Genomic DNA, 27,312 nt, shown 5'->3' on the forward strand with positions numbered 1-27,312 from the left:
CAGATTATTAGATGCACCAAACCAACTAAAATAATTAATGTATCAACCTTGATTATAGTAGTGAACATGATTAATGACCTGTTAAATAATTCATTGATCACTTAAAGTACTAGATCAGGTCTAATGATTTTAATTAAGGCTTTGTAATTATAATATCATCATTTAAATTTTACGACTTATCTAGTTAGGGTCGAGTACCGCACGCACGCAGGTGTTGGATCTTCTTCAAGGTCGTATAATTTGGTCGAGTGTACATGTTGATTGATCTATAAAAACCTTCCATGAATTATCAAGCTAGGCTCAAGGTCGGTGAGGCAATGAAATTGAGGTACATTAAGCGAGAACTGTTTGCTTGACAAGCTTCGCATGGACACCACAGTACTACTTCTGCCCCTCATTTCTTCGATATGCTTACCAGAATTTCTTTGTAAATATATATATATATATATATATATATATATATGTATGTATATGAATATACTCTCTCACACAAACACACAATATATATAGTACTTGTTTTTCCTAATTTTCTTGTAATCTTCATATGACCCATATATATGCAGATGATATTGGTATTGATGGTGGTGTACACGATCCATAACTTGGTAAATAAATATAATGCAAAAAATGGAAGAGAGACGAATGAAATTTAATGTGGTTTGGCATGACTTAATTAGCCATGCAACATCTTGTTTTGTATTCAAATAAGGAACAAAATAAAAAATAAAAAATATCTAAATTAGATATTATTAGTAGCCCTTTTCTTTGTCTTTAAATTAATCATACTTGTCTTGTTCCATTAGTCCATCAAAACTTTTTGGCTTTTCCTTTTATTGAAGTGGAACCTATTGAAGCGGTTTTGACAATATATACAAGGCTCGGGGGATAAGATGTAAAAAAATTGGCAAAGGATAAAAATGGTCAGGTACAAAAAAATGAGAGTAGCGAGTACAATCGAGGGGTCTTCTTCTTCCTCACTTTCTATCCTCTACTTAACTCATTTTCTCGCCAAAAAGACCATGTATAGAGAGCTAGAAGGGAGAGTTGAGAGTAAGGTTGCAACCCGACCAACCCGCTCTATGTTTGGGCCCGACCGGAACCCACCCGGCTTAAAAAGGGCCAAACCGCTATGAGACGACCCAACCCGACCATTGGAACTAGGAAATGGGAACCCAAATCGTATACAAACGTATCAAAAAAACCTTACAAATCCCACTATCCCTATAGAATCCCATCAAAACCTAGCATTAGCCAATATAAATAGAGCACATTTTCTCGAGAATTCATGAATAAATGCACAATCCTTATACGATCCCCAAATATTTTGTTTTCAGGAGATTCATTCAAGCAGCACAAGCTTCTTACAAGGTATTATGGATGATGGCATTCTTATTACAATTAGAAAACCAATTTAATACAAAAGGAAATTAATAGAAGAAAAAACTAACAGAACCTAGTGTTCGATTTTGAAAATTTAACCAGCCAATACAAATCGTGACCCTAAAGGAAAGAGACTGGCCAACGAGAATGGCGTTGGATTGCCAATTCTGACCCTAGTTGCGGCTCATGCTCATCCACCTAGTGTTCGATCCTTTAATGCTCACCAGCAAGATGTCTCCTACCCCCACAACGTTGGTAATCGAAACCAGATTAAAGTAATGGAAGCCGTTATTAGTGAATCTAATGCCTCCTTGCGAATCCCTATACAAATCCCCGTGAAATCTCATCTCTCACCCCCTAAAACGTTTTTGACCACAAACCCATCAGAAGAAGAAGAAGAAGCTTTAGCAGCGTGATCCTTGGTGGAGGAGCCAACACCACTTATGTGCAATTTTTCGAGCAGGGACTCAACATCGATGTTGTTCTTGATGGCAACGTAGAGTCAGGTGATGGAAGTCACAGCGGACGCAAAGTCTAGAGATGGCAACGTTGTTCTTGATGGAGGCTAGGGTTTCTGAGCTTTTATTTCATGAGAGTGAACTTCACGTTTCAACCCGCCCCTTTTTTTGTTCTTTATATCGGTTTCAGCGGGTTCGACCACCAAGTTACTTCAACCCGCTATTTTGGTCTGGCATAATTGAGCCACACAGACGGGCTGGGTACTAATGTTTTCTGCACAGCCCTAGTTGAGAGTTTGTATTTCATCCTTTTTGTAATAAAACATGTTTAAAAACCTCCATATATAGGCGTACACTATAATGTCGAATCACGTAAAATTTGTGTTTCATTTATTTTATCAAATCGTATGAAAATAGCATAGCTATTTAAACATTTAATTCTCTAATAAGCTAGGTTGACAATGATTTTTTTTTATTATTATTATTATATAGGAGGTGGGGGTTTCGAATCTGTTCCTCCATTTGGAAACCAGTCCTTATACCTTCTGGTCCAAAGGACCTAATTGGCAGGTTGACAATGATTTTAATTTGTAATGTAATAAACATATATACTAACCACTAGAACATGAAATGGATACTAACATGATGTATATAATGTAGAAAGTTCTACATATAAACCTACGGAAATAATTATCATATTTTCTAATTTGATTCATGATCTGGATCCTATCCGTGAAGAAAAACCTTTAAATTCTTCTCCAGTAATATGACATTAGCTAGGGGACGTTACACTCACCCTAAATTTGAAATTTCCTAATCTGCAACTCTATACATAGATCATTTAATATATCTAAACCGTTTCAAAAAATCGAAACTCATATATAATTAATGAATGCTCATTTACAAAATTATTTCCTCTAGCATGATTTTATTTTGTTATTTTAGTGTTCCTAAAAACCATGAATTAATGTAAATAAAGATATACAAATTACAAGGAAAATTAACTCAACATAAGCATTGAAGACACAGCAAAGCTAGCTGATGATGATCTAATGCATGGACCAGTCAACAGTACTACCCTAATCAATTAATTAGGTGATGCAATAATCTACATATTCTCCTTAGAAGGGGTACTACTGCCTGATCAGACTGCTTATAAGCTAACTAGCTTTAATTAATCTTAGGCCAGGCAGAGTTCATGAGTACCAGCTTGAAATATAATTACAAGCTCTTTAATAATATCTACATGCAATAGAGCATTAATTGAGCCAACTCTAAGCTGAACTCGATCGGCATTAATTTCCTACTTATATTCCGGCGCACCCGGGCCCCACTACGGCAAGGATTGAAGTTGGGAGGTTGGGAACCTACTTGGAATTCGAGCTCTTCGTGATTTAGTCACGAGAGAAGGGCCCGACTTGCTGTTTTTGCAGGAGACAAAGCTTACGGCACCAGGTATGGAAGCTTATAAATTTAAATTGGGGTTTATGAATTGTTTCGTAGTTGATTCTGTTGGACGTAGTGGTGGTTTGAGCTTGATGTGGAACTCTGATTTGGTTGTTGAACTAAAATCTTTTTCGAGATATCAAATGTGCATATTAAAACTGAGGATCTACGGGAGTGGCGATTTATGGGTTTGTATGGCAACCCGGAGGCTTCCAGTAGATCTTCTACTTGGAATCTCATTAGAACCTTAAATTCTATTGAGTAAATTCCTTGGCTATTAGGGGGAGATTTTAACGAAGTTTTACAATTGCATGAAAAGCGTGGTGGAAGACCTCGACCCATTACTCGGATTGGGGCTTTCAGGGAGGTGTTAACAGATTGTAATTTGCGAGATTTGAGATTTAGAATTCCCAAATTTACCTGGTGGAATGTAAGGGAAGGTGTTGATAATATTTCGGAGCATCTTGATAGGTATTTGGGGAATACTCTTTTCTGTTGTTTGTTCCCGCAAGCTGTGGTTTTGCATGGAATTGTTGCATACTCAGATCATTGGCCTGTGATGTTTGAATCTTTAGGTTGTAGGGATAGGCCACTTATGAAGAAACAATTTCGTTTTGAGGCCATGTGAGTGGGAGAAGAGAGGTGTGAACAAATTATAGACCATGTTTAGAGCAACAAGGGTACTAGTTTTGGGATGGAGGAGGTTCTTAATCTTATTAAGGGCTGTGGCGAAGAGTTGACAAGCTGGAATAGAGTCTCTTTTGGCCAGGTTAGGAGGAAACTAAATGAAGCCTGTAATGAGCTTGAGAAATTGCAATTCCTTAACTCTTTTCATCCAGTTCCTGGTGGTCTTAGTATGGCTAGAAAGGAAGTTCAGTTGTGGCTTGAAAGAGAAGAGGTTATGTGGCGTCAAAGATCTTGTGTGCAGTGGTTAAAAGAAGGGGATCAGAATACTTGAGATTTTCATTCAAAGGCATCTTTCAGGAAGCGTAGGAATGTTATAAGGGGTCTTAAGGATGATTGTGGAACATGGCATGAGGATGGACAACGGGATAAGCTGGTTGTTGATTATTTCAAGAACCTCTTTACTACTTCGGCATCAGGGAATTAAGAGGTTGTGTTGAGTCTTGTTGATAGAAGAGTAACGGTAGAAATGAATGTTGAGCTAACAAAGCCGTTTGTAGCGGCTGAAGTAACAGTAGCTTTGAATCAAATGCACCCTACCAAGGCACCAGGGCCAGATGGCATGTCTGCTTTGTTTTTCCAATCCTACTGGCACATTGTAGGAGATTCCATCATAACTGCTGTGTTAGACTTGCTTAACACTGGTAAGTTGCCCTCTCAACTCAATCATACACTCATTAGTTTGATCCCTAAAAAGAAAACATGTGAGCTTGTTTCTAATTTTCGCCCTATAAGCTTGTGTAATGTGGTTTACAAGCTGGTTTCTAAGGTCATTGTGAATAGAATGAACGGTTTTTTACTTGCCATAATTTCTGAATCTTAGTGTGCATTTGTTGGGGGGGCAGTTGATCAGTGACAATGTGTTGACAGCCTATGAACTAGTGAATTTTCTGAGAAATAAAAGGATTGGAAAGAAAGGATATATGTCTATTAAGTTAGACATGAGCAATGCGTATGATAGAGTTAAATGGGGTTTTCTAGAAAACATTATTCAGATTGGGTTTTGAATCCAGTTTTGCTAACCTTACCTTGGAATGTATTAAAACTGTTAATTTTTCAGTTTTAATTAATGGGACTGCTCATGGCCCCTTGTGCCTACAAGGGGGATTAGGCAAGGGAATCCCCTTTCCCCTTACCTTTTTCTCTTTTGTACTGAAGGTTTAATAGCCTTATTGAGGGAAGCTGAGGTGAAGAGGAATCTGATTGGAGTTAAAGTCTGTAAAGGGGCACCAATGGTTACTCATCTCCTCTTTGCCGATGATAGTATTCTCTCCTGTTGTGCCGATGTTGCCACATCCAGTTTTATTCAGGGTCTTTTGGATAAATATGAATTAGCTTTAGGACAAATGATAAACAAAAGCAAAACAGCCATGGTTTTCTCTAAGAATGTGGATGCTATTAAACAACGTGAGTTGTTGCAGTTATGGGGAGTGCACACTTTCCAGCAGTATGATAGATATCTGAGTTTGCCAAATTTTCTAGGAAGATCTAAAGCCCAAACTTTTGAAGGGATTAAGACTAGGGTGTGGACTAACTTGCAAAGTTGGAAAGGCAAACTTCTTTCTCAAAGGGGTAGTGAAATCCTTATAAAAGCAATGGCTTTGTCCATACCCTCCTATTCAATGAGTTGTTTTAAATTACCGTTGACTTTATGCCGGGAGCTTGAGATGATGATGGCAAGACTTTGGAGGGGTCAAAGGAATGATGAGAGGAAAATCCATTGGTTGAGTTGGAAGAAGTTGTGTGTTTCAAAATTTAGAGGTGGAATGGGATTTAAGGATTTACACATGTTTAATATGTCTCTTTTGGCGAAACAGGGATGGCGGTTGCTACAAAACGAAAATTCACTATTGCACAGAATTTTTAAGGCCAAATATTACCCAAATTGTACTTTTTTCCAAGCTTCTTTAGGCTCAAATCCATCCTATGCTTGGAGGGGTATTTTTTAGGCAAGGAGATGGCTATTGGAAGGATGTCATGCTTTGATCACTTGTTTTACCATTTCTAGTCTGTGGCAAAAATTTCTTCCAGTGTTATAGCAGTTTCAGTCATCTTTCAGCTTTATTGATACGGTGAGAAGGGTTACTAGGCAAGGAAGTGAAGATGATTTAACTGTGTTCTTTATTTTATGCTGGAGCTTATGGTACAGGCGGAATCTTTGGCAAATTACAAGCAGTTGACCATGCTTTTTCCCTTTGCAAAGTTTTTAATGATGTGTGTAATGCAACAGTCTAGGAGATGCAACAGGTTTCTAAATGGCAAGCCCCACTTGAGGGTTTCCTCAAAGTGAATGTAGATGCTGCTGTGTTTGTAGATTTGAGAAGAGCAGGTGTTGGGATTGTACTAAGAGATATGTGTGGAGGACTTGTGATGGCTGCTAGTAAACAGGAAGAGGATGTCGATGGGGCAGCCACTATAGAGTCCATTGTTGTGCTGAGGGGCCTACAACCTCTGCCTTCCACTTGGTATTCCTAAATTAATCCTTGAATGTGATTGTCTGAATGTGGTACAAGAGTTGCAGTCAACAGAGGAATCATGGGCTGGTGCTGGTAATCTGATTAACGAAGCCAAGTTGCTAATGGGGCGTTTCCAGGAGGTTTGTGTCCAACATGTTGGTCGGATTGGGAATGGAGTTGCTCATTCTTTAGCTAGACATGCATGGAATATTGTTGATATTAATGTTTGGTGGAAGCAGATCCCTTCTTTTGTTAGTCATGCACTTTGGTTTGATACCAATTGATGTATTGTTGCTATTTTAATGAAGTTTTATTTATCAAAAAAAAAAAAAAGGAGCGGAAATAAATCAAAAGGAAAGTCATTAAACTAAATAACAGTACCCGAATACATTTGAATTTTATCACACAAATTATTCATAGCTAGGTCACTTGTCACATTCCAAAGCAACAGATTATCATAGTCATTTAGTCTAATTACGTACAAAGATTTAAAATTAGCACTTAATTACGTAAAATGTGGGAATAATCTCAATCTTCACTCTTCTCATGCTTGTAACCACCACCATATTTATCATCTGCATCAAAATCTACAGTTTTGAGAAGTGGGATTGTAGGTGGCATGACTACAACGGTGAGATTTTACAAAATCGTAGTAAGTGGGGGCTAGGAATAACACTTGAGAATGCATGGCAATGAATATGAAAATTGTGCAAACAATTTATACAAGGAGAAAATGATAATTTGGAATATCACATTTAACCAAAATTTAAACATAACTGAGTGGCAATCAATTTCAATCACTTGGACACAAGAAAAGAAAATGATAGCTTATACAACACAATTTGCCAAGTTAAACATAACCAAGTAGATCTCAAGGTTATCCCCCGCGACCAATATCCGAACGTGCCTAACCCCACTTGTCAAGGGGCACCCATTGGACCCAAGACATTTATACCCTCTAAAACAATTTCAAGAAGCACACACTAGACCTGAGATATTTATACCCTCTAACTTCAATTGGATTCATTTGGCCAGAGAAGTTTATACCCTCTTAAACCAATCGCGTTGGTTTGTTCGTAATCGGTCCGAGTGTCAACCAAAAAATCCAGCAATTTTATAGATTTAAGTTTAGACACAATTATAGTTCGATGGTAAGATAATCAACAACAAATATCAATTAAGATACAATCCAAGAATACAACAGTTAATTACATCAAGAAAGACAAAACACAAGGAAAATTCTCCAACAAGCACTCACTTTCTGTGATCCAATGCAAGGGAGGGGATTTCCAACACGCATTCACAAGTTGTAAGCTCGTGCAATAGCGAGAAATTCCAGCACCCCATTGCAATTGAAGAACAGTGTGAATGGGGATAAGCTCCACATAACAACCACAACATTTCCAATGATAAGGTACCACAACACTAGTGCAACCAAATAACAAATGGAAAGCAAGTGTCGATTATCAAAAGTCACAATATATTCCCTTATTATCCAATTAATAATATAGCATAATAATTTTACCAAAATTTGAAAAAATAAACAATGAAAATTCATTCTACTAATTAAATTTGATTATACTTAAAATTCAAATCCTTGTAATTTATTATCATACTTAAATCATAAATGAATAATTAATATAATTTAAACTGTATACAAGATATAAGTATCAACTACAAGTAACAAGGACCAAATTAAAACCAAGTCAACATATTAGATTTGTAAGTAAAATATACCAAAGTAAAGAGACAAATTTTAAACACATTTTCCATGCCCACACAAATCTAAAAACGTACCACTCCAAAGATTTAAAGAGACTTTTTACAAAAGCTGAAAAGTGGAGTCAAAAAAGTTGGAGGGCATTATTTTGAAGTAATCAAAAAGCTTGCAAGGCTTATGAGAAGGTTGATACACAACAAAAGCTCAAATTGTACTTTTGTAATTAACTAAAATGTATGAAAGATTTTATGAAAAAACTGAACTAAGATAGAAATGGTGATACACAACAAAACCAAAAGGGAAAAAATGGGATTACACACTCAATGAGACTTCAACTTATAGAGACTTTTTATGGAAGTTAAAATATATTGTGTGAAGGATAATTTAGTGATATGCAAAGAGGTGCATGGATTTATTGGACAAAGCTGAAATAAAAATGAAGGAGATCCGAAACAAAGGCACGAAAACATAAAGAGACGAATACTGGAGAAGAAAGGCATCGTGCGAATCAGTGAGGTGCTTAGGCTTATCGTGAGAGAAAGCATAAGTCGTGCAAAGAAGGATCTGGATGGCTAAGCGATGACAAAGCTTTGCAAGCAGATAAATATTGTTAGACCAAAGAAAATGATGGTGAAGGAAAACAAAGATATCGACGTGGTTTTACCAAGAGGATGCCGGAGTGCAACGGTGGTGGCTAGTGGCTGGAGATCAACAACGACGGAAACTCTGAGAGATAATTAGGATCTATGTTGTTAGCTCAAGAAGGAGAGGGTCAAAACAGAAGAGGGTGTGTGCGACAGTTCAACTCACCGAGGGACAACATGCGGTGGTAGGTTTGGTGAAGATCGATGGCGACAGAAAACACTATGAGAGGCCTCTATTTGTGGTGAAATACCGAGAGAAGAAAAGAACAAAAATACGTTTAGTCTTGATGGTGGTTATAGAAAAGGAATTAGGTAGATGAATTGTGTAAATTGACGAGAACTTACCACGAAAGAGATGTGAAGCAATGAAGTTGGATGGCGATCTACGGCAATCATGGTTGGGGTCTCCTTTGAACAGGGTGGTGGAGAAGCACAGACTGACTGGGCTCTATTTGTTCATGTGAAATGAAGGCTGATCTCTCAATTTAGTTTGTGTTGTTTGTTGTGTCAGTGTGTTGAGGAGTCGACAAAGGGAAAAATATATAGATGGAGATTGGTGTTTGACTTGTTTAAGCCGGAATGGTTCTAAGAATTCCAAGTGGGAGGGGGACTAGGTATGGTCATGAGATTAAAGGGATAAGCGTGGAGGAAGTGGCCTTGGTAGTTTAAGTCGTGGGGGAAGTGCAGTTTGAAAACACAGAAGTAAAAATTTTGACAGACTCTTAATCCATAATTAATAATTGATTTAAAATATTTATTAAACAACTGAAATAAATAAATAGATAAATACGTTAAGCACAATGATGATGATAATAATAATAATAATAATAATAATAATAATAAGGAGTAAATTTACTTTATTGTTCAAATTTTGAACCTGCATGTTACAGAGTTGGAGGGGGAGGGTCTACAGTGGTGTGTGGTGCTGGAGTGTAATGGGCTATGGCAACAGAGCCCTAAACGAGAGAGAGAGAGAGAGAGAGAGAGAGAGAGAGAAACGAGAGGGACTTGATAGAGTTGAGTGAGGCCGAGAGATGAAGGGGAGGCGATGGAGAGAGTGAAGTCATTCATGTGAAATGAAGGCTGATCTCTCAATTGAGTTTGTGTTGTTTGTTGTGTGAGTGTGTTGAGGAGTCGACAAAGGGAAAAATATATAGATGGAGATTGGTGTTTGACTTGTTTAAGCCGGAATGGTTCTAAGAATTCCAAGTGGGAGGGGGACTAGGTTTCGTCATGAGAATAAAGGGATAAGCGTGGAGGAAGTGGCCTTGGTAGTTTAAGTCGTGGGGGAAGTGCAGTTTGAATTAAACACATTTGAAAATACAAAGAAGTAAAAATTTTGACAGACTCTTAATCCATAATTAATAATTGATTTTAAAATGTTTATTAAACAATTGAAATAAATAAATAGATAAATACGTTAAGCACAATGATAATAATAATAATAATAATAATAATAATAATAATAATAATAATAATAATAATAATAATAATAATAATAATAAGTAAATTTACTTTATTGTTCAAATTTTGAACCTGCATGTTAAAGAGTTGGAGGGGGAGGGTCTACAGTGGTGTGTGGTGCTAGAGTGTAATGGGCTTGCAACAGAGCCCTAAACGAGAGAGAGAGAGAGAGAGAGAGAGAGAGAGAGAGAGAGAGAGACGAGAGGGACTTGAGAGAGTTGAGTGAGGCCGAGAGATGAAGGGGAGGCGATGGAGAGAGTGAGGTCATAGGAGGGAAGAGAGAGATGGTTGGAGGGGAAAATGGAAGAGAGAGATGGTTGGAAGAGAGAGATGGTTGGAGGGGAAAAGGCTGGGAGCCCCCTTCATGTGTGGCACAATGCTTGGCTGAGATTGGAAGAGGTGGGTGCTGGTCAGAGACAACAGTGGATGACTGAAACTCAGTGACATGTAGTGCTAGCAAATCACGGGAGGGGAAAGGGGAGACGGTGTGGGGAGAGAGAAGGAAGAAGGAAAGAAAGGAAGATAGGGGATGTTTTAGGGTTTAACTCCAAGGGGCAAAAACGATGTTGTTTCATAAGGGGCTGGGCTGGGCTGGGCTTCACATATATCCTTTGTGATGAATATCCAAAGTATGATAAAATATTACAACGCCAACTTGCCCTTAATTTGTACACTCGACTTATGAATATTACAGCATCCAAATGACTTTATTTATTTATTTATTTATTTTGTCCAGGAGATCAAATTAAAGGATGAATAATTAATTTTCCTTTTATTTCTAATGTGTACATGCATGCTGTGGATCACCAATCAAATCCAAAACCTCTTGTGTCTTGAGTCTTGTGATCCACTGACCTTGGGGCTCTTTATGTTGGGCTGCACATCAATTTTTCCATTGTCAGACCATACTTTTGGGCCAATGTATGACTTCTACCTGCCGCCCCCCTTATACAAACACATTAAGAAAGCAAATAAATAATTGCAAGGGGGCAGGGTTTCATCTCTTCCTAGCCTACCACCCTCTTCTACTTTCTTTATTCTTTTTCTTTTTCTTTCACTATCTTCTTCCTCTCCTTCCTACGCTTCTTTGATGCCGATGCCCCCCTCTGCCGATCTCTTCCTAGCCTGACCCCCTCTCTGCTACAGCCGTCCACCACGAGCACCGACATGAGCCTAGACTATGCGCCCACTGCAAGCATCAGCTTCCCGAGCCCATACGACACTAGCACCCAGCTAGCACGGACACCTGCCTGCATTGTGCAAAAGACCTTCCTACGCTCGACCACCGGCCATAACATCGCTCGCCCCTCTCGACCAGCTTTTACCCCAGGTTGCGTCCATTCCAAGACGCTCGACACCTCACTCGGGGCAAAAGAAAAAGATGACAAAACAGAGGATTATCCGAAAGGTGAAGAACTCAGACTTGAAGAGCTCGAGTAGTTTGCCAGAAACCCTAGGGCTTAAAAATTTCCTACCTGCGTCGTACCCCTCTTCTCTCTTCTCTTGTATATTTTTTTTCTTCTTTCTTCTACCTCTTGCTCTGCCGTGACCCCTTCCCTTATATTTTCCTCGTCCTCACAAACACCTGCCAGCCCATCTATGACCATCGCACTAGGAGACACTCATCACGAGCACGACCATCACACAGCCGCCTGAAGGCCATCGCACAACCACCACTGCCACCCAGGCAGCTCCACTAGGCTGCACAACACAAGCATCGGAACCCATCACACAGAGCACGGCCATCACGACCATCACACACCGCACGAGCACTGCCTGACCGGCACATCCGTCGCACAACCAATCCAGACCACTAGGCGGCACTTCCAAACCCAGAGGAATTGTGGATTTGTGAGGGAGAAACAGAGACGAGAATGGAGATCAGCAAAAACACAGAAACGAAAACAAAACAAAAACACAAATGTAAAATTGGAAAAAAAAAAAATCATAAATAAGAAGGAAGGAATGGAAGGGGGAAGGGAGCCGAAGCTCCCACCACCCTTAGAGCATTAGCATTAGATTATGCAAATGCAAATGTAAAATTTACATAATATGACATGATTTTGCATTTGGCTATTCCACTAAAAACTTATTTCCACGTTGGATTATCTATATATTAGTCAAAATAATAATAAAATATTATAAATTTAATAATATTTTTTTTTCTAAATTAAGACCTACATGGAGATATTAATGTTATATAATATGAGACTTGGAGTATACAACCATTCATGATACAAACATTAATTGAAAAATTAATACAATCGTTCAGTATACAACAATTAATGCTCTTAATGCTACAAAGAAAAAATTGGGTTTAACAATTACTGCTATTAATGCAATAGGGAAAAAAAAAAAAGGAAAAAAGAGAGGAAGGACAACGAAACAACGAAACACAAGTGCTGCTGGAGAGGAAGAACACATGGGAAGAAATGAAAAAAAAAAAAAGAGTTCAGTAGAAGCCAAAACTAAAGGAAGAGAGAGAGCTTGCAAGGAAAAAAAAAAATTTATTCCCTTTCATCATGCCACAGTGACTACCAAATATGACCCAAAGAACTAATTTACTGTAGCTAAAAGTCATCTATTTTTCTATTTGCATAATCCAATGCAACACATTTTGGGATTCTATTAGCCAAACCCTCCATTGGATTTGCATTTGCATAATCCAATGACAGAAAAGTTGACACATTGTCACATTGCACACTATTTTTTAACAAGAAATTAAGGACCGCCTCAAAAAATTTAAAATATTAATATCATAAAATTAAAAATTGAAGTATAGAATTTCATATCCTGATTTTTAAGCCAGTAGCATCGAAAATTTTTCCTTTTTTTTTTTTTTTATAATTTGAAAGTGTCCTTCATATTCTCTTCATTGGTGTCCATCATCGTCGTCTTCTCAGTAAGCGGGAGATTGCTAAGATGTGGCCCAAAATCGCTCCCAGCGATCTATTAAGCTACAGGACAATGAGACAAAAATAGTAAATAATAATAAAAAATAATTAATAAATAGTACTAAATTATTTATAAACAGTAGCAAGACTTCTTCATTTACCAAAACTTTCACAATTTGACAAAAATAAGATTCACTCGAAAAAACAGAGGTTCCATTCATGTGATCACGGTTTTAAATTCTCCAGGGAGGAAATGGCAGCAAAAGATTGAACACAGTTTCAACTTGCTAACACGGACTTTGGAACTGATTATATGCAAATAGAAGAACACCATAAGACCAAGTTACACATCGCGCATCCCTAACTAGTTAGCTAAACCCTGAAATCTCAATAAATATACATATGTGCTTCTTCCTGTCTTTACTCCTTCAAAATAGAAAAGAAGGAAATAAAATAGAAAGCATAAAGTAATATCCAAAGCCAACACAATGTTGTAAGCAAGCAACTCATACAACAAAAAAAAAAGTTGAAGAAGAAAGCCACTCGCCACTACAAAGCACAGGCTTGGCGTCTAGGAGCCATGGCAAAGAATAGCTTGATATCAGGTGGTTAGAAATACCCATTATTTGACCTTTCCCTCTTCTCTTTCTTCTTCTTCGGAGGTAGCGGCGGCACCATTGCCACCTGTATCCTACACTCTAAGCATTTGGGCATCGAACAACCAGCCTCACAATAGACCTCCTAATCCTCCTTCATAATCACCAGCCAAATAATCACTCTCCCTCTACGCCCAAAGAGCAAGAAAAGTGCATCCAGAGAAGGTGTGTGTGGGCAGCCTTCAGAGTAGTGGGAAGAACTGAGAGCTTGGCTTTAATGGTGGTTTGAGGATATACACAACTTTGCCAATATTTCGTAAAGAGCGCCTTAAGATGATGAATGTGTGCAACGACTGGTTCTGGAAGTTGCTTGTGCCCTAAACCAGATTTGTGGTCCTTGTGAAGACAACTAAGCAAAAGTGTATGGCTACGTGTCGTAAGCACGCTAAGCTTTGATCTACAGGTGCACGTACGATGATGCTTTGAAAATGCTAGGAAAATATTTCAAATTTGCTGTTGATGTATTTTAATTAATTAATTAATTTTTTTATTTAATGGTTAAGAAAGTGATTACTAGTAAAATTTTATATATATTTTTATTTTTTTCTTAATAATTACAAATATTAAAAAAATATTTAAAAATAATCGAAAGATAAAAAACAAAAAAAATTTATTAGCTAGTAAATGCTATCATCATCCTTCTAGATTTTAGGGCTAGTTTGGTTAGTAGAATATTTTCAGAATACTCCACTGCTATTCATTATTTATTATTACTTTTTACTTATATTTTACTACTATTCACTACTATTCATATTCTATCATTATTTTTTTATTATTTTTTACTATTACTTACAGAATATCTGAGATCACCTCACTACTCAAACACAACCTTAGTCGCTACCTTTGAATTACAAATTTGGCGCCAAGTCTAGGTCGGAGAAAATGCAGGAAGTTTGTATAACACTGGATTTGAAAAAAATGGACACCATTGATTGCATATATGTCTCTTTGTTTACATGTCTCTAACAGGAATATTTGGAGCTGGCACTATTTTTACTTTTTATTTACATTCTGCATCTTTATTTTTTTTAAGGCTGTAAATATATAGGACTATTCTTTGAGATTGATTCGGTCAAATTCGAATTTGACTTGATTTGTTTATTAAACGAGTTGTTTATTAGTACAAAATTATTATCGATTATTAAATCAAGTTCTAAATCCTAAACATGCTATACAAATCATTATAAATATATTCATTTTTTGAAGCACATTATAAATATAATGACTGACTTATGTATATAGAAACTTTATAAAGATGTTAGCAAAATTTTGGTCAAAACTTGCAAAGAAAATTATAAAAAAAAAAAAAATCTATTTATTTAAATAAAGCAAGACAAATTCGAACTCACTAGAATATTAAAAAAAAAAACTATTTGTGAATACAAAATGAAATTCGATGAAGATTCCAATCTCAACTCATATTCGAATAAAAATAAAACAAATAAGACTTGACCACCTACTACTCACTCTTTTACACATCTACCCCTTCAATCCCTAGTCCCTTCAACTTCAATTTTCCATTTTACTCTCCAGGCTCCTCAACTTCTAAGCTTCCAGCCCATCCAACTCTTTCTCTTCTCCTCTTTCGGGTAATTATATCCTATAGTAAAGGGTGATTGGACTTGGACAGGACTTTGCAGTTACTTGTGACAGAAAGTATTTAAGGCAATGTCTACCCTCATTTATGTGTCTTATGTGCATGCCTGATGATTAGCAAACACGCCTCTATTTTAGGCTGTTATTTATTTTCTTGGTTCCATGAGTTTCTAAATTTCTAAGTGTTTATAATACTTCTCAAAGTGTTAGGATACAAAAGATTTTCGAACAATCATTTTTGTTGAGCAATGTATGTTCGTTGTAGTTCTTTCTAAGGTTGATTCAGTTTATTTTTGTTAAATGGTTGTAGAGTTGTCACATTTGTTAAAATATGTTAAGAGTAGTGCTGCAATGGTTTAAAAATTGAAACTTTATGCACAAAGGATGTCTCATTATAATGAAGTGCAAAGACTAAATTAATGATGTTTTTGGATGTAGCTTTTAACTTCTTGAGAATGTAGCTTCAATTAACACTTTATTAAGTTTTTAAAGAATATGTAAAGTATCTGCCCTTCTATATTAACTAATCAACATTCAGCATGCATTTCATTATCAAATGCTTTTGTTCTTGCATTTTGTTAGATGAAAATAAAAAAAAACTTAATAAAAAAGATGAAAAATGCTTATTGAACCGATAGTTCATTTTGTCTTTTTCTTAATAAAAAGGCAAAATACACTATCGATCCCTGTACTAGAGTCCAAAATACACTAGCTTGTCGAGGAGCTTATTTAGGTACACAAATTTCTCTTTTCTTAGCCTTTACACGTTCCCTAGGTTCACGAGTAGTTAACTTACAGTTAAATGACCCAATAAACAAATCTCTTAATTAGAAAAGAAAGGCTAAAGCTAATGATGATTCTTTTTGTAACCCTCATTTGGATATAAAAAGTATCTAATTTTATTTTATTTTATCTTTACAATTTTTTTAAATTCTCATTCAAAATATATTAAACAATTCAACTTTTTCAATTTCAAAATAATAATAATAATATTAAAAAATAAAATTTTAACAATATTTTTTCAACTTTCAATTTTTATTTCATCTCAACTCATTATTCAAACATCATCTTCATGTCAGGCCACGCATGACTCTTTGCAACTATTTGTTACAAAGATTAGTTCGAAGATCCTAAAGGAACTCGAGGACTAATGGAATAGCCTTTCTATCTCTTTATAGTTTATACCATAAGTTCATATTAATTGGTTACAAGCACATACTTTGCACGCTTAACCAGTTATTACGTGAACTTCACATTCCCATGTCACGAAACCATCGTAGTGTCCGGTGTCATTCATGTTATCAACGTTACAACAAGTGAAACTACATGATTAATCGGAAACAAATAAAAAAAAAAATCTATAAATTCATATCATGGCATTGATGTTAGTTTGATATGATGGATTTTTTTTTTAATCTCAAAAAGTAAGAATTTACAATAAACTAGATTTACATTTCCTTTGAGTTCATTAGTAAAAAATTACGATCGAGATAAAAATATAAATTTATATTTTGTAAAAAACATCTAATAAGAAAGAAAGAAATAATTTAAATGATTTGGCGTTCCTATTGTTAAAAGATTGTAAATGGCTGTGAATATAATGTTGTTGATGATTTATACTTGTTTTTAAGAGATAAAAGAGTTAACAGAAATTCTCAAGACAGAAGCTGATACTTCAATTGGTCGATCGCCAACATTTTCATCGTTATTTCACCTGAATCACCAATTAAGGATAAGTTTGATTATATGAAATCAAACTATCTCATCTCATCTCATATAATTATTATAATTTTTCTAAATTTTTACACAAAATATAATAAACAATTTAACTTTTTTAAATTCTAAAACAAAAGTAGTATTAAAAAAGAAATATTATAACAATATTCTATTTAATTTTTATCGAAATATCTTATTTTATCTCATTTGAACTGCATAACTAAATGCGGATTAACTCTTTCGGAGGCTGAATAATAAAGCTAGTTACCGTGGTTTTAATTTGAATTTTAAACAAAATCCAAAAAATAGCCGTTCTAATCTTCCAGTGATGAAAGAACAAGAGAAATACAGACGTCCCCCCTTTCCCCTCCCACGTTCAAGCATGCTATATATATACACACACAGACATACATATACGCCTGTATATTTACTATTCCAGGATTCCTCACACAAACAGGTAGCCATTCGAGAGAGCGGTGGTTTATTGTGGCTCATGCTTCAATGGAGAGAACTCAAAGAAGGGTGGTTTTCGCGGCGATCAAGACGCATCCGATGATCCGAACTGTAAGCATTGTAGTAAATCTGTAGCTGGTCTGATTCGTATTCTTCGCCGAAGGGATTTTCATTGATTCGGCTAAGAGATTCACAATTGGACCTGATCCCAAATGTGGCCCTGCTCTCTTTTCGATCGTTGCTCGAGTGAGAAGACAAAAGGTCCTAACTCTGTCATGTAAAATCTTTTGAATACCAAATCTTTTGTAATTTCATTTTTTTTTATCATTGATTTTTGAGTTCATTCTTTTATTTATCTATTATATATTTAGTCTTGGGCCCAGGAAAGACGGCAACTGTAATGGCTGTGAAGGAGACCTCAAGGCCGGCCTCTGGCACTTTCTTCGCTACATTATTCTTGGTGGATGAGATTTATTCATGCTTAGGGTGATCATCAATGGCATGTCTCGTATCCTCTAGTTGCTAGTAGCCTTTTACCTATGAATCATTTGAATTGAAATCATTTTTTTTTCTTTTTTTAAATCAATCAATCTATCAATTTTAAGGCTTGTCGTAGAGCATGTTGGTGCTCGAGTTTTATAGGGTGGGGACTGTTGTTACTTCAGTTTAGAACCATGCCATGGAGGGCTCTAGAATCGGCGTGTTACTCTACTTATGCTTGTTATCTAAATTTCTTGATGAATTTAGTCGCTCTCTCTTTTGCCTGTCGTTCTTTTAACACCTTATAAACTATCTTGGACTATATTGCCCAGCCAGGTGAACTTGCTATTTCTTTCTAATTACCTTTTGGTTGTTTGCTCTTCCTTTTGTTTTTAGTGACATAGGTAGAAATTGTCTAGCAATGCCTTCATTTTCTCTGTCTATTCAATGTTCTAGTTTTTGTAAAAAGACTTGTGATATGTTCTTCGTGTGCTGTTTCCATGGAGTGGTGAAGAGCTATGTTTAGAAAGGAACATTGATATAACCGAATGCATACATGGGTTGGAATAGGTTTTAACGCCACATTCCAAATTCCATATACATACCTATAGATTTCCCTGTTCCAGAGAAATTTTTGTTCTTTATATATGTATGTATGTAAAGTCAGTTATGGATTTGGTTTTCTGTCATGCAAGCTGGAAATAAGTATCTTGGTTGTAAAACTCATTATAAATTGCAAAAAATCTGATGGACTGGGTCTCCACAAGTCCCGAGGCCCTACTTTAAAAGATCAATTGTGTATAAAAAGAAAAAAAAAATTGCTTAGACAACTTACAAAAAAATAAAAAATAAAAAAGGTCAGGGCAGGTGCGGCTATGTGTTGCGAATTACTGAAATCTTAGTGGAGATAAGAAAAATTATGGAAAATATAAATGAATACTGGTTTCACATGGTTGTACTTTCAAAGCTATTGTTTAGAAGTTTTGTATAAGTTGGACTTGGAGCAAGTAGCCTTAAAAAAAAAAAGATGCGTATTCGAATTTATGGCTATAGGAAGTATGAGCTTGAGATTCATAAACATTTATGGTATCAAGTGGGATTCCTGGAGGCAGACTGTATTAATTTACAGAATCTATAGGGAACCCTGGAGGCAGAGTATTAGTTTACAGAAGTTATGGTTATCATTAATATGTATTCAAATTTTCTACTTGAGCAACTTTCTTGCATCCTACCAACCAAATTTTTTTTTTTCTTGCATCCTTAATAAACCACATGAATTTGCATTTTTGATGGTAGGGAAGCCTTCTTTTAGAAAGAAACAAGCAGATCTTTCGTTCCCCCCAGATTTTGCCAAAGACTTTCCAGTTGCAATGCAGGTATCAAAGTCGCTACTTTTTGGTACTTGTTTCAGTAAACTACTGCAAAATTGATAGTCATGAATTTTTTAATTCACAGATATCCCACAAATACAGTTTGATCTACGTGATCACCAAGCTTGGGCAATTATTTGTTTATGACTTGGTGACCGCTACTGCAGTTTATAGAAATAGTATCTGTCCAGATCCAATATTTTTTACAGCAGCTTCACTAGTGGGAGGTTTTTTATGCAATCAATAGGCATGGACAGGTGTTATTGGCTACAGTAAATGATCTAACAATTGTACCATTTGTTGTGGCCAGGTATACTCACAAGCAAGCATTTTTGTTGTTTTTATTATGGAAGAATAATTATTTTGTTTACAAATGAGGTCTATTTACATTTACAGTTGAACAATTTGGAGCTTGCTGTCACTCTTGCCAAAAGAGGGAATCTTCCTGGAGCCGAGCAGCTTGTAAGTTGATTCTTTTTCCACCTTATAGTACCCATTCTGCTAGTTTGAAAATTTTCAGTAGATAAAAATTAAAATCAACCAGTAGTTATTTAACGCAGTTATGCAACCATGTTGCAGTTTGTGATTTGATAATGCTTGAAAGATTGGTTTTTTTTAATGATCAAGGCACTCTCTTTATACATGTTTCTCCTAAAAAGTCTCCTTCACTGCAAAGTATTGAACAGTTTCAAGTACTTTTGTAGATTTCCTAAGCATACCAGTGCTGCCTAGCCTTTAATAAGAGCAGAGATAGATGTGATTTATTAATGATGTTTACAGTTGACCCTCTTTTTGTTACGATTAACAAGTGTAGTATGATTACATCCCAAGAATAAAAAAGATGATGTTTTGGGTTGTGTTTCCTGAGGTTAGCGAACCCCTGTTCTTGGGAATATAGTGTATCCATGTCTCATATTCACTGTGGATGTGGGAATATGGACGTGTATTATTGCCATTGTATTTTAGAACCTGGGGTCTCACAATGATAGAATAAATGATGTTTGTGTTGCATATATTGAATGGTAACATGTTTTTTAATTATATGTTTTTATTCTTTAACTACTTGTATATTATGCTTAGAGTTTAAATTATTTATTGCTCTGTGCCTTCTTATAATACTGAAAATCCGAGGATGCTCTGTTTTGGGTCTCAGGTTGTCCAACGTTTCCAAGAACTATTTTCCCAAACAAAGTACAAAGAAGCTGCAGAACTTGCTGCCGAGTCCCCCCAAAAGGAATCCTTCGAACACCAGACATAGTTGCCAAATTTCAGGTTTTACATGTTGATTCTCCAATCAAACACATCTTACCTTTCAAATTTTTTTTTTCCAATCAAACACATTTCGTTGGCTGCTAATATTTCATAGCTTCCATGTTCTTCATCCGTGTCAAATTGTCTCCATTTGATTTCTCGCCATTCAAGATCTCTGTAAGCACTGGTTGTATTGGGCTTATCTCCTCACTGTCTCTGTTGTCCAGTTTGACATTCATTGTGTATCTGGATCTTTCTTTTGCTGGAATTGAATGTTGCTACATAAGATTGTTCCCGTTAAAAAAAAAAAAAAAAGAAGGATTGCTCCTCTTTCTTGAGGGTGCTTAGTTATGCATTTTTTGGTAGTTACCGAGATGAAATTAGACACTTTTTGTATGTTACTTGTTTGCAAGCAGAGGGGATTTGATAAAATTTTGATATATTCAAAACATGTGAAGATATCTTTTTCTTTTAATCATTGTTGCTATTGTGATTGATTGCATTTCCGTTATTATTATATTATTTCTCATTTATTTTTGTATACTTGTTTCAGATCCCAAGTATTGGACTATATCTCTCTGTGTTTGTATGTTTTGTTGTTTTAGTACTTACTAGTTTACAACTCTTCTAAACTCATTTTATCTAATCTCATCTAATCATTACATCTTTTTCAAATTTTCACACAAAATAAATAAACAATTCAACTTTTTCAAATTTTAAAATAAAAATAATATTAAAAAATATATTCTAAGAATATTTTATTCAACTTTAAATTTTCATCTCAACTCATCTCATCTGTGAAAACAAACGAGTTGAAACTTGAGCAAATAAGAAATCCTGTTGGAGCCAAAACTTTTCCTTTCATATGTTTTCCATTTACCTTTTTCTAAATAACTGTGTTGTAGTATAAAAGTATTATTTTTTTGGATAAGGAGAAAATCTTGAAACCATATTTTGCCTTTAAAAACAAAATCTTTGAACCATGTTTAATCAACTTAATATTTACCCATCACAGACCTTTTCTTTCTGGAACCATGTAGCTAATACTTACTTTTGGAATGTAGGGAGCTGTTAACTTTGCGCTAATGATGTCTCAAATGGAGGGAGGTTGTCGAGTTATATCATAACAGATTTCTTTCTTCAGGTTTGTTGTCTCTAATGAATTTTGAGTTGGTATATTAATGTAATAATAAGGACGTGTGATTTTCCATTGTTATTGCTTTAATTTTTTTAATACTGAGAGGCTTCATAGGGGTAAATTGATTTTCATTTTTGCTTTCAATTCTTTGTGGTTTTAACAGAAGAACCTGATCAGTGAGGCAACGGCTTTTCTATTAGATGTTTTGAAGCCAAATCTTCCTGAACATAGTTTCCTTCAAACAAAGGTTTTGATTCACGCTTTCTTTGTTAATGCTATCTAACTTCTATTTGGATAGTTGCTGCTCTTTTCAGTCATTGTAACATTTTTATTTTATATAGGTCCTGGAAATCAATCTGTTAACTTTTTCAAATGTAGCTGACGCTATTGAACAATTGGGTGTGCTTGAGATAAGTGAATATATATTTGATTGAATATAATTATTGGTGGACAGGTTTGGGTCTGCTTTTGCAAAGTCCGCATACGTTGATTAGTGTACATCATATCAAACCAATTGCTCAAATAAACACCTAGTTTTAGTAATTGTGCATGACCTCATCTGATAGGATAATTCTATATGCTTGAAAATTTATATAGGGTTCCTCGTAAGACACCTCGGAATTTTCCTCTTAAGTTGGAACAGGATGGGGGCTTATGGTCTTTTAACTCCAAATATTCTGCATGCACAAGTGTGTCAATTGCAAGTGTATTTGCCGTTTGCCTCCTCTGGTTGAAACCATAGGAGACTCTTAATAAGAGCCTCGTTAAGCTCAGTGAACTTTATTTATGTTAGGTAGTCATGAAAAAAAGCAATACAGTTAAAAACTAATTCCATTTTCTAGAAATAAATTCATATGTGAAACTTGTTAGAGATAATTTGTTGAGTAACTAGTAACTAGTGATTACAAGTGTTCTAATCCTTTCATTATTTTTGTTAAACCCTTTTTTCAGAGTCTTTCAGTAGCGAGTACTTCTGGCTCATCTTTTGCACATCATTTTGAAGTAAAGATGAATGCATGAAGAACGGTTGATTTAGGTACTTATATTGTCATTTTCTATTCGAAATTATAATCCCCATTTAGCGGCAAAGGTAAATAGTTTAATGGTAGATTACATGATTAATTCCGTATTATTATTTTTTTATCTGATAACATATATTCTTCGATGATGAAGGGTAGCTACACACTTTACGCTAACAACTTTCGATAAATATATTATGACAAGCTAACTGTGGCATTTTGCCTAAAGAATCAGCAGATATATTATGTTAGAAGCATTATGTCTCTTATTGGATTGTTTTCAAGAACTTTCTATTTTATTTTACATTATATTGTCTCGATAATATGGAACTTCAAATGTTTTCCTTTATTAACTTTAGGTTTGTTATATTTCTTTGTAGATTAATGATACTTTTCTATTATTTGCAAAAATTGTAGTTTTCTACGATTGTCTGATAATGCAAGTTTTCCATGCAGGTTGATGTGCTTTTAACATTTTAGCAACAAACTTTGTCATGATTGATGACAGAAGATACTTGCTATGATTATGTATTTTATAGAGCGAGATAAACGTATTAATGTTTTTTTATTGATCTATTTTGTGTTCTTTGAGATATTATTTTTGCAATGCATATTATGAGAACTTTTTAACAGTCAATTCCTGCTAAAAGTAATATCATAGCAGAAAATTTCCTATATTGTTTTTATTACAAGTCTTTTCCCTCCTCCTCCTCCAAGCCTCCACTCTTTCTTTCCTCCTCTTCTTTTCCTCCTCTTCTCCACTCTTCCACTCCTCCATCTCTCTTCCTCCCTCCACTCTCTTCCTCATCTCCTCCACTTGTCCCTCTCTTCTCCTATCTTCCTCCTCTCCTCTACTCTTCATCCTCTCTTCTTTTCCTCCTCTTCATCCACTCTTCCTCTCCTCCATCTCTCTTCCTCCACTCTTCCTCCCTCATCTTCCTTCATGCCTTTACTCTTCCTCATCTCTTCCTCTCTTTCTTCTTTCATCCACTCTTCCTCATCTATTCCTTTCCTCCTCTCATCCACCTCTCTTCCTCCTTCGACTATTCCTACCCTCATCTCTCCCTCTCTCCACTCTTCCTCATCTCTCTCTCTCCTTCAATTTTCGTCCTCTCTTTATTTCCCCCTCTCATCCTCTTCATTCTCTCCTCCATTCTTCCTCTCCTCTACTTCTTCTTCTCCTTCTCACTTCCTCATCCTCATCTTCCTCCTTCTCTCTTATCTCTTACTACTACACATTTCTTTCTCCTAGAGATACTATTTGTCTGTTATATTTTTAAATATTATATTATTTTTGTTTGGATGTAATTAGACTTTCAGTATTTCTTTTTCAATCCTTACGGGTTTTAAATTTTAATTTTCAAACCTTAAAATTTGTTGAGGAGGCCTTAGGCATGTACAACTTTGATTGGACAGACTTAGTAGCTAGCCTTCAGCTTTGATACAAAGTAGACAGATGCTCTCTAGGTCTATAGATAACATTTTGTACTCATTATTATTATTATTATTTTTGTATAAAATACTCTTTATAGGTCTTAGTCCTCATTTAGACGGCAGAGGTAAATAATTTGATGGCAGATTACATAATTAATTATGTACTTATGTACTATTACTTTTTTATCTGATGACATATTTTTCGATGATGAAGGGAAGTTACATACTTTACATTGACAACTTTCAATGACTATATTATGACAAGTTAACTCCGGTATTCTGTCCAAGGAATCAAAATGTATGTTATGTTAGAAACATTATGTCTCTTATTGGATTGTTTTTAGAAACTTTTTATTTTATTTTACATTATATTATCTTGATAATATAAAATTTCAAACGTTTTCCTTCATTAACTCTAGGTTTGTTATATTTCTCTGTAGATTCATCTTACTTTTTCATTATTTGCAAAATTTGTAGTTATCTAGGATTGTCTAATAATGCAGGTTTTCCATGCCTGTTAATGTGCCTTTAGCATTGTAGCAACATACTTTGTAAACATTGATGATGGAAGATACTTCCTATATGTATTTTATAGAGTGAGGAAAACATATTAAAGTTTTTTTTATTGATTTATTTTGTGTTCTTTGTGGCATTATTTTTGCAATACATATTATGAGAAACTTTTATTTAACAGTTAATTACTGCTAAAAGTAATATCATAGCAGAAAATTTCCTATATTATTTTTATTACAAGTATGTTCCCTCCTTCTCCTCCACGCCACCACTCTTTCTTTCCTCTTCTTCTCCACTCTTCCTCTCCTCCACACTTCCTTCTCTCCTCCACCTCTCTTCCTCCCTCCATTCTCTTCCTTATCTCCTCCACTCTTTCCCCCTCTTCTCCTATATTCCTCCTCTCCTCCACTCTTCATCCTCTTTTCCTTTCCTCCTCTTCTCCACTCTTCCTCTCCTCCATCTCTCTTCCTCCACTCTTCCCCCCTCATCCACTCTTCCTCCACACCTCCACTCTTCCCGCTCTCTTTCTCTCTTCCTTCTTTCATCCACTCTTCCTCATCTATTCATTTCCTCCTCTTCTCTTCTCTTCTCTTCCTCTCCTCTCTTCCTCCTTCCACTATTCCTCCCCTCATCTCTTCCTCCTCTCTTCCTTTCTCCACTCTTCATCATCTTTCTCTCTCCGCCAATCTTCGTTCTCTCTTCCTTTCCTCCTCTTCATTCTCTCCTCCACCTCTATTCCTTCCTTCACTCTTCCTCTCATCCTCCTCTCCTCTTCTTGTTCTCCTTCTCACTTCCTCTTCCTCATCCTCCTTCTCTCTTACTACTACACATTTCTTCCTCCTAGAGATACTGTAACACCCCGTATTTTAGTGTATTTTTACTAAAGGATTATTTTTATTTATTCAAAAATATATTCTCTTATTTTAAGTTTATCAGATTTTTAGTAGGTTTATTCTTATGATTTTTAGTTTGTGAAAAATTAAATTTGATATGTTTCCTTAATATTAATTATTGTTATGCATTTAAATCTCTCTTTATTTTAAATTAATTTATTGTTGGATTTAAATATTTTATTTTCATTTTATCATTACGTTTAAATTATTTTAGTTGAGATGTTTTAAAAACATTTTCGTTGGATCATTTTTTGTGACCCAAGATATGGGGATTGAACCTCATTTTTTTCCCTCCATTTTTCTTTTTCCATTTTCTTTTCTTTTTCTTTTCTTTTTCTCTTTCTTTTCTCTCCTCTCTCTCTCTCCCCGCGCGGCCTCTCTCCCCTTTCTCCCCGCCCGTTTCTCTCTTCTCCCAGCCCAGCCGCCGCCACGCCGCCGTGGTTGGCACTGCCCACCCCTCCAGCTTTCCCTCCTTCCGGGGACCACCCCCTCCAGTTTCAGCCTCCCTCGCGCCGCCGTTAGCCACCACGAACTCCTCAAAGCCGCGGCGTATGTTGAGCTCCAGCGCCGCCGTCTCGTCACCTCCGGCCACCAACTCTTCACCACTTCATCCTCGACCTCCTAGCAACCCAAAGCACCCATCCCCAGCTCCGATCCATCACCGGTGAAGTACATCTAACTCCATTTCTGTTTTGGGTATTTTTGCACTTCAACCACCCTCTACGCCGCCATCCACGGCAAACCACCACCACTAGCTTCACCGACATCTTTAAGCCCTATCCTATCAATTTCAGGTCTTGGTTTGTCCCCATTCAAAAATGGGTATTTGAGACCCACGGCCACAGTGCATTTTACACTGTTAAGTTGCCGAGCCACCACTTCTTGCACCTTCGGGATCCTTCGAAAATTATATTATAGCTCTGTAAGTATTTTTCCAAAGAACTATCATAATTTAAATATATTTTTGTACTAACTCATTATTGTGATCTGGGTGGACATGCCAGATTGAGTCCGAGGAGTTTGGGGTTGGATGGATTGTGGATGGAGTTGTGTGTTTGGTTGGTATTGTGAAATGTTGGTTGTTGGTATGGTGTTGTTCATGTACATGGCATATTGCACGCATGATCATGTTTGTAAAAGAAACTGGGTTTTTGTGTACATGCATCCATATTCACGTGTTTCATCAAAACTGGGTTTTCATGTGTTAAAGGATTTTGGGTGCGTGTGTATCACAACCCCAAGCCGAGATGGGGCATTATCTCGATGGAGCTCATCTGGTCACTCGGGAGCGGAATATACTGAGTGACATCCCCTGGGTTGTCGCTGGGCAACAACGGGATCGGATGAGATGGTCTCGTGCTGACTCCGTGGCCCCTTTGCTGGCGGGGGTTAGAGGATGCTTGGCTACGAACGCGCTGGGCGCGGAACTGGGCATCGCTCGTTGCTAGCGTGTGGATGATCCTTAGGGGAGATCATGGTGCATTGGTTAATGGATTAATGAGCTATTTTCTGGAAAAATAGCGTGTGTTGAATAAAATGATTTTATGTGATTCATTTTCTGGGAAAATTGTGTTTTATTGACTTGGGTCATTTTCTGGGAAAATGACAGATTATTATTTTTGGGCCAAATGGGATTTTGGTGTGTGT

General features: G+C 36.1%; 1 protein-coding gene and 2 long non-coding RNA genes across 4 annotated transcripts; all 3 read left to right on the forward strand.

Annotated features, from left to right (window-relative positions):
* The first annotated feature begins 3,632 nt into the window (after positions 1 to 3,632).
* Positions 3,633 to 5,938, forward strand: LOC121244478. The gene is made up of 2 exons (XM_041142558.1): positions 3,633 to 4,612; positions 5,127 to 5,938. The coding sequence occupies exons 1-2, from the start codon at positions 4,438 to 4,440 to the stop codon at positions 5,915 to 5,917; spliced, it is 966 nt and encodes a 321-aa protein (XP_040998492.1). The 5' UTR covers positions 3,633 to 4,437; the 3' UTR covers positions 5,918 to 5,938.
* A 12,695-nt stretch (positions 5,939 to 18,633) lies between these two features.
* On the forward strand, positions 18,634 to 20,648 carry LOC121244479. Its single transcript, XR_005936436.1, has 4 exons — positions 18,634 to 19,423; positions 19,503 to 19,727; positions 19,814 to 19,879; positions 20,571 to 20,648. It is a non-coding gene; the product is annotated as an uncharacterized LOC121244479 (long non-coding RNA).
* Positions 20,649 to 21,208: 560 nt separating this feature from the next.
* On the forward strand, positions 21,209 to 22,281 carry LOC121244669. 2 transcript variants are annotated; one of them, XR_005936475.1, is made up of 3 exons: positions 21,209 to 21,254; positions 21,733 to 21,812; positions 21,970 to 22,281. It is a non-coding gene; the product is annotated as an uncharacterized LOC121244669 (long non-coding RNA). The 2 variants fall into 2 exon arrangements; XR_005936474.1 differs by lacking the exon at positions 21,209 to 21,254 and having other exon boundaries at positions 21,266 to 21,812.
* Positions 22,282 to 27,312: the final 5,031 nt, after the last annotated feature.

Source organism: Juglans microcarpa x Juglans regia, chromosome 8S (genome assembly GCF_004785595.1).
Source record: "Juglans microcarpa x Juglans regia isolate MS1-56 chromosome 8S, Jm3101_v1.0, whole genome shotgun sequence".
In the NCBI taxonomy this organism is placed as follows: domain Eukaryota; kingdom Viridiplantae; phylum Streptophyta; class Magnoliopsida; order Fagales; family Juglandaceae; genus Juglans; species Juglans microcarpa x Juglans regia.